General features: G+C 38.9%; 1 protein-coding gene across 1 annotated transcript in view; it reads left to right on the top strand.

Moving 5' to 3' along the window:
* Positions 1 to 1,093: 1,093 nt before the first annotated feature.
* Positions 1,094 to 14,723, top strand: part of DYTN (dystrotelin) — a gene marked incomplete at its 3' end in the record, with an annotated part of 51,584 nt that continues 37,954 nt past the window's right edge. Inside the window, exons 1-3 of the mRNA XM_079924362.1 lie at positions 1,094 to 1,647; positions 10,430 to 10,504; positions 13,281 to 13,482. Of these exons, the coding sequence (XP_079780488.1) occupies positions 1,629 to 1,647; positions 10,430 to 10,504; positions 13,281 to 13,482 (296 nt within the window). The 5' untranslated portion in view covers positions 1,094 to 1,628. The remainder of the gene's footprint in view (positions 1,648 to 10,429; positions 10,505 to 13,280; positions 13,483 to 14,723) is intronic.

Raw genomic sequence — 14,723 nt, 5'->3', positions numbered from 1 at the left:
TGGAGTTCTTCATACTGTTTCTTAATCTCTATGGTAACCCTTGTTCTCAACAGCACCCAGAAGTTTTACTTGTCTCTCCCACACACGAAATCAATACTGAAATAGCCCTTTGAAACAGAGATGTAGGAGTAGTCTTAAATTATGCAGCATCTCTATTACTAATGAATGTACTTCTGTGAGCCCTTAAAAACAGTGCAGTTGCGATATCAGTTTTGTGTGTAGTTGCTGGACAGTCAGAACAAGACATCCACTCTCTATAGGAATGCCACATCTGGAAATCTGTTAGTACTCAACTTTTCCTTCTTCCAAAACTGCTGAGTAACCTCTACAGAATGTTTGACTAAACTGCTTCCCCAAGGAAACTAAGAAAGGTAAGTACCTGGAGTGGAGGCAGATAGATTGTATCTCTGGGTGCACTGTTGACAGGATGGGAGACTGGACCCTTCTGCACCTACCTGGGGACTTCAGGAAGGGCTCGGGGAAGCGTTTCTACACCAGGAAGAATTCTAACCTGATTGCCCTTGCTACAGCTTTTCAAAACAAATCTTACTTGAATATATTTGGAACCTTCCTGGTTTGGGGCAAGTCTGGTATTTTCACTATTGCTATCATATTTTTAAAGAACTAATATAATCAATTTTGTTTTAGTTTCTCTCTTTGTAAAATGTTGCTTCTGTGCCCAACAATTTGTGCCTTAATTAATATACTCATTAGAAGATGAGGAAAAGTCCTACCTAAACTTAATTACCATGTAATTTTTAAAAGCAGTTTTCAACTATCCATATTAAGAAATGTCATTCTTAGAAATGTGTTAAGGTTTTATTATAGCATAACCCATTCTTTTTGTTGAAAGCAAACTGGATTGTGTACACACACAGACACACAGAAATACACAGATGTATGTGATAAGGTGTTCAAATGGATAGTATTTTTCAGATACTTAGTATGTAGAATGATTCACTGTAGTGCTATTAGAAATTCAAGCACTGAGAGCTTCAAATTTTGTCCTTCAAAATTCAAGTAAGGGCTTCCCTGGTGGCGCAGTGGTTGAGAGTCCGCCTGCCGATGCAGGGGACGCGGGTTCATGCCCCGGTCCGGGAGGATCCCGCATGTCACGGAGCGGCTGGGCCCGTGGGCCATGGCCGCTGAGCCTGCGTGTCCGGAGCCTGTGCTCTGCGACGCGAGAGGCCACAGCGGTGAGAGGTCCGCGTACCACAAAAAAAAAAAAAAAAAATTCAAGTAAATTTCCATCTTCTTGAAATGAGAGTTCAGTCCACTCTTAAAATTATAATGCCTCAAAAGTTCTAAGTATTCACCATATTAGTTTCAGAAGTTTGTTTCCAGCTTCCCTAGAGAAGTGACCAGTATAAGAAGCTTCTCCCTGCTTTCCTTATTCTATACCCTCTCAGGAGTTTTTAGTCTCTCTGAACACCTTGTAGTCATCGTCCCACGGGTGAAATGACTTTGCTTAGTTGCCTTTTTGCTCCCCACCCAGCAGTTAGGACCACTGGCCTAAAATATCTCTGCTACATCTGGCAATTCCACTGCAAAAGCTCCTGCTTAAAATATTGGTTCATTTCCAGTTACAAGGACCTTCTTGCCATCTGTTATTCCAAGAAATTCCTAAAATGGACCCAGATAAACAAGGTAAGTATTACTGTTAAGTTTTTGAGCACAGTTTGCAAACAAAAAACTCAGGCACAGACGTTGTATTTTCAGACTTCCGAGTTGCAGAGGAGTGACATTTGGCAAATGGCTGGCTGAAAAAGAAACTAATGGATGATTGAAAAGACTTTCTCCGTTTTCTAAACAGAAATTCATAACATAGTGACGAGTATTTGGTCTGTTGTCCCCAAAGCACCAAAAAATAATTTAACAAAAGACTTGATCTCAATATAATTGCACTTTAAATTGCTATTCAAAGACACAAAAAGTGGCTTACCTTATTTACGTATATCTTCATAGTTTACTATTAAAATGACATCACTGTAGATATTTTAATGTCAGGGGTAAGTTCACTGTACTATTTGAGGCCAAAGTTGAGAGAAAAGTCTCACAGCTGTTATTATATGACTATTTGATAAATGGATAGAGGGAAACTAATTTCCTTTTCTTCCAGCATCTCTGAATTCTAGGGTAGGCCCAGGACTGGCTTGTGATATTTTTATTGTTGGACCTAGTGGCAGCTTTATTCCCCTAGCTGAGATCTAGATTGTTAACTTGGCTTGTTTTATATAAAATTCTGTACTATCTCAAGTTATTTATCTAAAACAACATTCGGAATGATTCCAATTATCTTTGGGTTTCCCAGTATTGGGCCTTCATATTAGTAAGCTTAACACAAAGCAGTAGATAATCCATTCAAAGCCCCCTTTTTCCCCTAAGGAGTGTTTCTTAAATGTAGTGTGTGTGCATCAGAATCATTTAGAGGGTTTGTTAAAATGCTGGGCTCCACCTCCAGGGTTTGTGACTCAGTAGGTCCAGGGTGGGGACCAAGGACATGAATTTCTAACAAGTTCCCAGGCCATGCTGATGCTGCCCACTTAGGACGACTGGCCTAAAATATCTCTTTCTGGATCATCGAACTAGATGATGGGCTGTTGAAAGAAATGTTATTACGTTCTTAGTATCTGTAGAAAATGACACATATTGATTTGGCTAAGTAAAAATATGAATCGTTTAAAGCAAAACAAGGTTCCCAGTTAAATTGCTTCCATGAACAAGACCATATGTAGCTTTGAAGCTTATATTATTGTTTTTTTGAACATCTCAAATTACTTTGTTTATAGCTTTGGGTCTGATACATCCAGCAGTTGCTTCCTTTCTTGAGTCTTCTCTTACCAGCAGGAGAAAACAAAAAAGCCTTCAGGAAGCAGGGCTGCTGGTGAATCACCTGGGATACCCATTCGTTTTCCCCAAGTACTATATCACAGCTTGCCATGTTATGCTGCATAACTTCATCAGATGACACTGCAAAACATAACTTGACAGGAGTGTGATGGGCCAGATGGTAGAGCAGCCACAGAATCACTCTTCCACCAACAGCAGCATCTGGGAACCTGCAGACTCCCTAGCTTGCTGATTCCGTGTTCATTTGGTGCATCTGAGCGGAACCAGGGCACACAAATTGGCCAGTTTCCAGAAGGAAAAACAATGCCGGGCATTACATTTTTGTAAATCATTTCCACACTATTGTGGCTACTCTCCACGTGTTCTCCTTCTCCAGACTTAGGGCAGAGATATGACTTTTCCCCTACTCTAACATTGGACTCTTATCTGAAAACTAAGCATTTTTAAAACATAAGGAAATAGTAAACAACAAAAGAGAGTAAATTGTAGGTCTCTGATATGGTTATACCTGTTCAAAAAAGAATAACAAAATATAGAGGGTTTTTAAATAAGCTTTCTTGTTTAATGACACTTTCAGGCACAGCCCACATTCCCCTCAGGTAGGTGTCTTTGACTCATGATCATATATTGATCATTGAATCAAGGTATATTTAGGGAGAGGCCAGGGCTATGCTCTAAGGTCTCAAGGGTGGGTCTGACTTGGTTCAGCGCCGTAACGCCCTGAGTGGCTTAGCACAGTGCCTGGCCCTCAATGTCTATGTGTGGAACAGCCATGACTTCACGCCACAACACTCAAGGGCAAGAAACAGCCTTTTCCAAACCAAAAGCTAGTCACTGTCACTTGGTATGAAATTTAGACTAAGTTAAGTTTGGGAAGCAGCCGTCCTGAGACAGACAGAAACCATTTCAGGTTTTTCCTGAACATCCGGTCTGAAGTGTTCAGAATATCTGGTCTGAAGCACCATCATGGCTGCCACTCACTCTGCTCTTTGCCCTTGGCTTTGGGGTCCACTTGAAGACAGGGGACTCCTTGTCAAGACTGGACACAGAAATCCTTGCCAAGCCTAGTATCTGGTCTCCCTAGTTACACAACGCAGCCATTCCCTCCGCCCGGGGAACTGCTAGTAAGGGAAGCCCCGGAATCAGCCCTCAAACTTGAAGCCCAGTTAGGCATCTCCCACTTTCCTGTCCAGGTATCAGCGTCTCTCCCGCTCTAGGGAAAAGAGAGTCAGAGCTAGAACAACACTAAAATCAAGATTGGTTTTCAAAGGCAACTGAGAATCCAGAATGTCTGTATGTATATGAGTCAGGGAGGAGGGGCCGGGACAGAGGATGAAGTTGAGGTTCAGGCAGTGAGGGATCCAGGTGGTATTTGCCACAGCAGAGCCCCTCTCAGAGGGAACCTGCTGTTCTGGCCATCCAGCATCTGGTCACGTTTCTTCTGCTGAACCAGTGCACCTGCTTTGGAAGAACAACTTTCCCCTGATTTTAGTCCGTGAAATTCTAGTAGTGTGGATCCCAACTCTCCCATTTCCATGGATGGCATTGATTCTTTGATGGGCCTTTCATACTAAAGCCTGAGTGGGTTGAATTCAGGGTGGCCCCTGAAACACTGACCCCTTAAAAGGTGGTAAGTCTCCCAAAGGAGTAAAAAGAGCTTAGACCTTGGAACATACACAGAAATGGACATGGAAACATTGCCTTTTCATTCTTTAAATTCTCCCACTGCTGCAAGAACAAGTAAGAAATTAATATCACCATAAATTATCCTGCCACATATGTTTGAATCAATGAAATCCCCCCATCAATCCCTTGTTTTGTTTTGTTCAGGGCCTGCTTAGCAAAGGCTAAAGAGCCTGCTGTGTTTCTAGTCACAAGCACTTCTCCAGCACACAAACCATTTACTCCCAGTTGCCTGAGTTTTATGGTAATCAGCTGACAATAAATTTGAAAATAGCTTTATTTTCCTCATGGCATCTTCCCTTCAGCATAATAAATACAAGTAAGTCCTGGGCTCAAAGCTTGTTTGCATGTGAAACCTTGCTTCCAAGTGAGCATTATGGGTATAAAGTCTATTTAATTGCAATTTGTTATCACAAGAAATATTAGAGATGCAACGTTGCTTGGCAGTTCTTTCCAAAGTGTGTGACTGGTTTCCTCTCTCACTGCCTGCTGTAACAATACCATATCTTTACCATTCCTCAAGTTTTCTGCTCTACCATCTCTTCCTAATTCTGAGTGAACTTGTCCTCAACTTCATAAAGAAAACAGAAACCCTCAGACATGCTTTCTTTCCCACATCCACCATCATATCCTTTTATTCTTCCTCTCAGGGAATGAGGGGATGTCCTCTCAGGGGCTTCTTGCCAAAGCTAATTCCTTCACCTGTACATCTTCCCCCATCCATTGCCTCTACCTCAGAGATTGTATCAGTTAGCTACATTTCAGTTACTTGTAAGAGAGAACTTAGCTCAAAGAGGCTTTATTACCTTATATAATTAATTACCTTAGGGAGGACTAGCTTGCTCTGAGCCCAGACAATGTCAGTAGGACATGGTTTCTCTCCATCTCCAAGTTCATCGCTACTCTCCTTCGTGTGTTGGTTTCATGCTCAAGCTACACATCCCAACAGGAGAGTAACTGCTGCTCCCAGCTATGATTCCAATTTCAAGTCCAACAGGAAAAAATAAGTCTTCTTCCCTGATAACTTGAACAAAGAGTCCTTGATCCAAATTTCATTGGTATATTCTTTGCCTGACTTTGGTTATGAGTCCACATCTGGGGAGGGCAATGATGCTCTCATTGATCGTGTAGGCCTGGGCCACATGTCCTCCATGGAAATAGGAGAATTCGAATGAACCCAGCTAGAATTTCACGGACTAAGTTCAGCGGAAGGTGGTTCACCAGAAGAAATGTGAATGGATGTTGGGTGGCTATGGGAACATGTTGTCCTCTGAGACAGACTTTGCTATATCAAGTACCTCCTGGAACCCTACTTCCTGGACCCTCAACCTCATCCTCTCTCCTGACCCCTCCTCCATGACCCATACATACATTTTAGAATCTCTCCTGCCTTTGAAAGTTAGTTTTGATTTTGTGTGCTTTTCTAGCGATGGCCCTCTTTTCTTCCCTTCAGATTAAGGATCTTGAAAGAGTTGTCTGCTTTTGTGTTTTTTTATTTACCTTACATTCATTGATCAATCCTGTGTAATTTGATTAGGGCCCCCATATCCCCATAAAAGTGCTCTTATGAAGGCTTTAATAGTCAAGTTAATCAAAAACAGAGACTAATTTTTAGCACATAGTTGATCTCCTTGTGGCTTCCGCATACTGAATTATTGGCTTGTCTCTACTTTCTGAAACTCACCTTCCTTGGCCTTTGTACCATTGCTGTCTCCTGGTTTCTTTGGCTTTCCCTTCTTCTTCTTCTTCTTCTTAGGTTTCTCTTTCTCCTCTGGTACTTAAATGATTATGTTTCTCAGGCGTACTGTTACTTAGCCTAATTTTCTCTTCACTTAAAGCACTCTTCTTAGGCAACCTAGTAGATGGACATGGTTTTGCCCACAGTCAACACTAATGACTCCTAAATATCTATCCCATCCTAAATAGCAACCCTGACCCCCAGATACAGAATCAAAAATTGAGTCCTGTTCAACACCCTGAGCAGCTCCCCCTCCCAGCCAGTATTCTCTAAAACTGAGCTCTCAGTCTGGTAGCCACTAGCCACATGTGGCGATGGAGCACTTGAAATATGGCTAGTCCAAATTGAGATGTGCTGCAAGTGTAAAAAGGATCCTGAATTTTGAAGACAATAAGAACAGAAAATGTTTTATTAATAATTTTTATGTTGGTTACATATTAAATAATCTGATAGATTAAATGAAATAAATCATTAAAATTAATTTCACCTGTTTCTTCTTACTTTTTAAAATGTAGCTGCTAGAAATTTAAGGTGACATATTTGAATCATACTGTATTTCTCTATTGGACAGCAATACTCTAAAAATTTCTCATGGCTACTCCCTCCATGCTGGGAAATCTCTTTAAACTTCTCCTTTTCATCACCATGTGGAACCCTCTGGCTCTAGTCCAGCATTCCCAGTTTCTGACCTGTTGCCTTTCACCTGGACTCTGCTTGATCCACAAGCCTTCTCAGAAAGATACCTTGACCAATATGTCTGCCTATTCTCTCAGGTCACCTTAGCTCCAGGATTTGCAGTCCAAGGACCATGCCCTCCAACTCCCTGTACTCCAAGCCCAAGTTTCTGGGGACAAGTCCCAGTTCCAGAATCCTGGACTCCCAAGTGTCTGGGAGGTAGTTTCAACTGCCTATTGGACATCTCCATTCAGATATCTTACAGAAACCTCAAACTCAGATGTTGAAAATGAATTCCCATTCCACCTCTATGCACAAACTTTATCCTCCCCCATTATTTCCTACACTTGGTCTCCTTCCCACAACCAATCAGCCACCAATCGCTGTCAATTTCCCTAGAAAATTGTGCCTCATATCTCCCCCCAATTTTCTCTCCCCAGTACCATTCAGATCACTATCATGTTATAGAAAGTAAAAAATTAAACCCCTCGCATGATGTACTCTTGTACCCAGATAAACAGAAGTTTGATATATAACCTTTCCTACTGTGTTTATTGTGTTCTTTCTTGCTATTAGTTTTTATCATTTACAAAAATAGGACCATACTAAGTTATAGACACATTGCTGTGGATTTGGGCTTATAATCATGCTTTAAAACATCTTTCAACCTCAAGATTGACAAAAATTTCTTCTTTTAATTGTCTTAGAGTTTTAAGAATTCATGTTTAACTCTGTAATACATCCTGGTGTTATTTTTGTTTATGATCTGAACTAAAGTACCTATATTATATTTTTCTAAATAGTTATTCATCCAATGGCCCCAACACTATTTATTAAATAATCTATAATTTCCTCATTGATATAAACCACCAATATAAAGGGAAGTTGTTGATTCTCACTGAGTTAAAACATCATCTTTATCATATGCTAAAACCCTATGTATACATAGGTCAGTTTCTGATTTTGTCCTGTTCCATTACTCTACCTGTTCCTGAAATAAGCACACATTGCATTTATTCTTACAGATTAATTTTATATTATTTTGTCAAGTTCAAAATGGTAGTGGAATTTGGGTTGGAACTGCTTTAAATTTATAGGGGAGAATTCGTATCCTTATGCTATTGAACATTCCTAATCCAGGAATATCCAGTAATGGAGGAAATAGATCTCTCCATTTATTCATATTATCTTTAATATAGCTTTCAATAAAGCTTTATAAGGTCTTACACATTGTTTTGTTTACTTTAAGCATTTTTTAGATGTTAAAAATTACCTGTTGTAACTGATTATTCTTGGTATAAAGCAGTGGTACTCAAAGTATAGTTCCTGGACCAAAAGCATGAGCATCGCCTGGGATTAGAAATGAAATACCCAGGCCCCCCCACCCAGACTCTGGGGGTAAGCTCTGCAGTCTGATGCAAGATAAAGCTTGAAAACCACTGATATAAAGGAAAGTTATTGATTCTCATACAATTGTCCTCAATCCAGCCAACTTGCAGATGATCCTCATGAATTATCTGGATAGAGAGGCAATCAGAACATCTGTACATCTCTTCCTTCCTAAAATTTATAACTCTTACTTTTATTTGTTTTTGTAGATTAGAATTCCAAAACAGGGACAGCAAATAAGTTCCAATTCTATTATTATATGCCAGCTCCAATGGACTCATACTGACATCCTGGAGGGCTATCCTTCAAGGTCTATCAAGGAGATTCCGCCCTATCTGGCACAGTGTGGAGGGGACAGGGGTGGTCCTGATGTCCTGTATTTTATTCCTCTGCTTCAGACTAGAGTTGGATCACAGTGGTGAAAAGGGGGATGGGGGTGATTTTTTCCTGACATTAACAGGGATGTCTTTTGTCTATCTCACTTTTATATGAAATTTGCCTTTTATTTCTGACATTTTTAGGATGTTTCCTCTCTTCCTAGATCATGTACCAGTTTTTAAAAAATCAGAATGGCTGATGAATTTTACCAATGCATTTTGAGAATCCACTGGTTCAGTAACTTTTTTCCTTCCCTTAATATATCAATTAACTGTTGAACAAATTTTAAATTCCTGAAATAAATCTTTCCATATCATGGAACATAATTCTTTAATATGTTCTTGAAAATGTTTGCTAATATATTATGTTTTATCTTTGATTTCATCTTAAATAAGATTTGTTTATATTTATATATCTGATTTAGATGGTATTTAGATGAGACTTCAAACTTCAGACTTTTGAGTTGATGCTGAAACCGTCCCATATTCGACAATTTTCCTTGGCCAATTAGACCAATTTCCTTCAAAGTCTGAAATCAGAATTTAACTAGTTTCTCTCAGCAATAACAATATTTTCAATAAAACTTTATCAAATGTTGGTATTACAGTTATGTTAGCCTCCTAACCTAAACTGGGAAGTTTTCTGAGTTTTTCCAGTTTTTAGAAGAGTTGAGTAACAGGGATTCCCCTATCCCTTGAAAGTTTAAAGGAATTTGCCTGCAAAACTATCTCTGCTTATGGTTGTTTATCTTTGATGACTATTTTTCCTCGTCAAAAAGTCTTCTATAGTAATTCGTCTTTCAACTTTTTTTTTCATATGTTTTGATCATTTCTATTTTCTATTACATATACATTTTCTATTACATATACAAATGTACAGGGCATTTGTATATTACATATACATTTTCTGTTACCTAGATATGGCTCCAGAGCTTTCTCTTCTCTTCTCCTCTTCTCTTCTCCACACTGTGAAAGGGGTGAATACATACTCCGTGCCTAGTAAGTGCTCAGAAATGCTAGCCACTGATGTAGTGATGTTGGTGGTGGGTAAAAGAAGGTATATTAATCATTTTTTTCTGATTATAAAAATAACATGTGCTCTTTATAGAAAATTTAGGTAATATTGACAAGTAGGAAGACTATAACTAAGAATTCGATCACTCAAAGATATCCACTGTTAACAATCTGATGAATGACACTAGAAATTAAGCTCCACGGGGCAAGAATTTTTATCTGTTTTGTTAGTTGCTATATTTCAAGAGCCTGGAATCATGCCAGGGCCATATAGTAAGAGCTCAATAAAAATCTGCTGAATGAATGGATGGATAGTCATTTTCATAGATGCATAAGTATGTGTGTACATATGACTAGAATATATTAACAAACTGAATTTACATTCTACAGATAGTTTTTTGTCTTATTGTTTCATAGGCTATTTCATTTTTATATAAAAAGTGGACAGCTTCATGGAGGAGTCTCCTCACTAGGGGATTCCTTAGTTTGGTGAGCTCAGAGGAGGCTCTCTATGGTCACCTGCAGCCTAGGATAGCGTAGTCCATTATTATTTGTTCCCAGGTAGGAAAGAGAGCTCTAGAACTTGATTTCCTCACCTGCAAAATAAAGTAGGGCTACATGCGCTCTAGGATTTCCTTCTAGGATATGGGATTTATCTAATGAGACAGTCCTTTATCTATGATATTTCATGTTTTCTTTACAGATGCTCTTAATAGTATTGAGAATTCCATTTATAGAACAGCCTTCAAATTACGATCAGTGCAAACCTTGTGCCAATGTAAGTACAGGTTCTCTTGAAATACTTGAAATAATCTGACCCTGACGTGTAATGTAAAGTTCATAGAAAACCAAAAACTCCGCCCATGTGAGTGACTGTTGGATCTGGAAGGTTGGACCTGTGCATCTACCCTACTTGTAACAGAGAAGATGGAGTGTGGAAGATACACCTGTGTTCCACCCACATGTAGCTTCGCTGACTGACAATAGACAATAATTCATGGATGAGGATTTTAATTCTTTAGAAAAATGTTCCTACTTGGTTTCTGCAAATTTTTTGTTTGTTTATTTCCTTTTCAGGATACCAATATTGATGCAAACTAAAATCACAAAATAAGTTAGTTTAATATAACTTGTAAATTCAAATATAAACATTTCTAAATTCCTTCTACTACTTAAGACTTGCATTTTTAAGTTGTACCCCTATCTCTTTCTGAACCTGCAAAAGTAAGTTCAGATGAATAATCCTCAGACCATAAAGTTTAAAAATCGCTTGAGAATTTCATGAGAACTACTCTTTTGCATTAAATTTTATCTGATTGAATGCCATGGTTTCTTTTCCTATACCGTTATCTAGGTAAAATACAGTAAAAATTTTTATCCTGTAAAAATTCTCCAAAATGAACTTGGGTTCTGGCTGTGAAAAATGACAGGCATTCAGCATATCTGAAGTTACTGATTTCTAATAAGTTCTGTATTGCATTTTTAAAAAATCACTTTGTGTAATTTATGACATTTATTACAGCAGACCTAAAAAAATTGTGTTTTATATATATATATATAAATTGTATTATATATATATAAATTGTATTATATACACACACACACACACATACACACACACACACACACACATACATATGTCATTTTTCCTAAAGGTTGAATTTTTTTTAATATTTTGCCTCTGCCTAATAAGTTAGATAGACCAGTGGTTTTCAAACTGTGTTTCACAGAGTGGACATGGGTGTGAAGTAGGGTAAGAAAGGGCCAGTGAGGTGCGAAAAGGAAGTAGAGGCAAGTCGAGAAAACCCAAAGGGCCAGCAAGGTGGGAAAAGGAAGAATAGGCAAGTAGAAAAACCCAAAAGCCTATCTCCTCTACCAGAACAACTCTGTTTTGCTCTATCTTCCATATTGCATTTCTGTGAAAGTATCCTTTGAAGAAGGGATTCTTGGCTTTAAAAAAAATTTTTTTTAAATCACTGATATAGACAAATTACTTATATTATTCCAGAAATCAGCAAAAGGCAGAAGATGCTCACTAAAAATTTACCCTCAATCATGTTATTTTCCTGGAGAATGTCTCCTATTAAAGAAAGTTAGTAGCCAATGCTCACATGAGCCTTCATCATTGTTCATAGGAGCCTGGGTGTATACAGTGTAATTCGAGGGTGTACCTTTCTGAATTTTTTATTACGCCTGCATCAGAAACAGTGAATATAAATAATATGCATGGGAAATAGTAACAGTACACGAAATCAGAAGTTGAAAAGTTCTACCTATAACAGATAACCAAACAAAAATTGGAAAACAAAAGTCCCTAACGCCGAGATAAACATATCGTGAGCTCCAGGCAGCAGGATCTGGAGAGCCGGAGAGCGTTCCTGCACAAATCTGGTGGTGAGATTAATGGACACCACTATTATCTGTTTTGCTGTAATACAGAAGTCTCGGCAGAAGACGCAGCATCCTGTGTACAGCACGCCAGGCCGAGGTGATAGGTTTTGTGATTGAATAACGATAAAAGAGTTTGCAGTCTCTACCACATGCAGCCACGTTTTTTTCACAGTCACATCCCAAAACATACCCCTCACTTTCTTAGACTCTCCCTTTAAAAGCCGTATCAGAGAACAAATAAAAAATTTTATTATACGTGCTAGATTTGTGGATGTGAGGTTGATTTACAAAGTAGACAGAAGTGCAGGGTTTTATCACTTCACAGTCTGAAGCATTTTAAATGCCAGCAGCTCTTGGTGCCACTGACATCCCCATCTCAGATGGCACAAGTGGGTGTTTATTCATTTTGTCTGTCATCCTCCATCTGCAAGAAACCATAGGGTTTCTTCTATCTCATTCTTCCTTATATTTATTGCCTTGTAACATTTTTAGGAGAAGGTGATAAAAAATATGTAAGAAATAAACCATTATTTTTTGTAAGCAACTTTGGTTTTATTAAGTGCCTTTCTGGATAATAATACTGATGAGACCAAGATCAAAAAAATAAACATTACTAAAGCAAGGGTGAGACCTAAGGAGTCTAATTCAGCAACTGCTCTTTTATAAAGATCACTGAGTTTTTTAAGTGATGCATTTGCATTTTTATACACAATATTCCTTCTTGAGCTAGGCTGTAGACAAGAAAAAATGATATTTGAACATGAAAGATGAATTTTCTCAATCCACTTAATAAACAGTATAAAAACGTTTTTCCCAACTTTTCACCAGTGTCCTCACTTCCTCGGAAAGCTATTTTCAAGTTTCTCACTTCTTTCCCTTTTAATTTCCTTTTATAAAGCCACATCCTAGAGGTTATACTGGGAATAATGTTCTAACTATGCTTTACAAACAGATGCACTTTTCCAAAATCAAATCAACTGTTAGAATAGGAACACTTGAATTATACACAAGAGAGATGTATCCAAACAGTGGCCTATGTAATTCCCTTAAAAAAAAACAGCTGCCGTAAAAAACAGTCTTCATTAAAGACTAGATGATGTTTACTTTTTTGAAGCCTTTTGTTCAGATCAGAGGTGATGCAGTGTTTCCTTTGCTTCCTGCAGTGGACTTGATTGACAGTTCTCTGATTCAGCATGTCCTACTACGTCAGAGTCTCTGGGAGGCAAGAGAAAGTGCTGTCTCTGTGCAGCAGCTTTTTCAGGCTCTGCAGGAGCTGTTTCAGAGAGTCAGGGTGGAAAAACCAGGACAGGTGCACCCCAGAGCTCCGGAACTCACTCTGAGCCTTCTCACAACAATGTATGACAGGTGAGGCTGAGGGGACCATGCTGTGACCTCACAGGGGGTGTTTAGTTGCCTCTGGTCGTTGACCAGTTGGGGTTGTCTAATATTTATTCAAGGTTTGATATCTAAGAAGGCTTCTTTGTTTGTTTGTTTTCCTCAAAGGTATTATTCAGGAGGGGAACAAAGAAGTACATGCTTATCAACTTCACTAATATGAATGATTCATGGACAGCAAAAAGGGGGAAAATCCACATTTTCATACAGACTCATTTCCACTCTAGAGAAGCACACACACCTTTTGCTAGGGCAGTTATGCATCTATGTATATATATAAATTACACTTTTCTCTTGAGTCCCCGGTAGTATATGTCTTTGCTTATTCCTTTATAACCAGTTGTCAGTTTCTGTTTGTGAATAACGTGTGCATAAATGGCTAACCTATTGTCTTAGTCTGGGCTGCTATACCAAACTACCGGAGACTGGGTGACTTAAACATTTATTTCTCACAGTTCTGGAGGCTGGGAAGTCTAAGGTCAGGGCACCGGCAGACAGGTGGGTCTGGTGAGAACCCACTTCCTGGTACATAGAGGGCCATCTTTTGGCTGTGTCCTCACATGGTGAAAGGGGCGAGGGAGCTCTCTGGGGTCTCTTTTGTAGTAATAGCAATCCAATTCATAAGAGTTCCACCCTTGTGACCTAATCATCTTCCCAAGGCCCATCACTAAATACCATCACATTGGGGGTTAGGATTTCAACATATGACTTGGAGAGGCACACATAAAACAGCTTACACCCTGTCAAAGGCTTGATTATGCATGCTCTAAGTCAGTGGTGTTGGGGGTGTGTGTTTGTGAGTGTGTTTACCACTTTTTTGCCCCACTTCAGTTGTGTTTATCTTACGTGGTCTTGACCCAGTAGCCTTCATCCTGTAGAATGGAGTTTTAAAAGCTCACAGTAAATATAAAACATTTGGAAAGTGAAGAAAAGAGTGAAGAAGAAGAAATACCACCCCAAAGCCTGCCTCCCAAAGGCAAGCACAGTTTAACCACTAGGTAAATTCCTTACTAGTTTATTATTTTTGTTGTTGTTGTTGTTGTACAAATAGTATATAAGCATGTTCTCAAGTTATTTTTTCATGATTTCAGTCTCCTTAAGCATTATGATCTTGGCTACCCTTTCTTGTATCAATGCCTGCCTGTAACAATCTGCTGGCATTTGATACATTGTATTTTGTAGGTTTGGAAACTGCACAGCCAGTGGGCACA

This window comes from Stenella coeruleoalba (assembly GCF_951394435.1).
Source record: "Stenella coeruleoalba genome assembly, chromosome: 6".
Classification (NCBI taxonomy): domain Eukaryota; kingdom Metazoa; phylum Chordata; class Mammalia; order Artiodactyla; family Delphinidae; genus Stenella; species Stenella coeruleoalba.
Note: the sequence above shows the minus strand (reverse complement) of the source record. Positions and strands in the feature narration are given on the sequence as shown.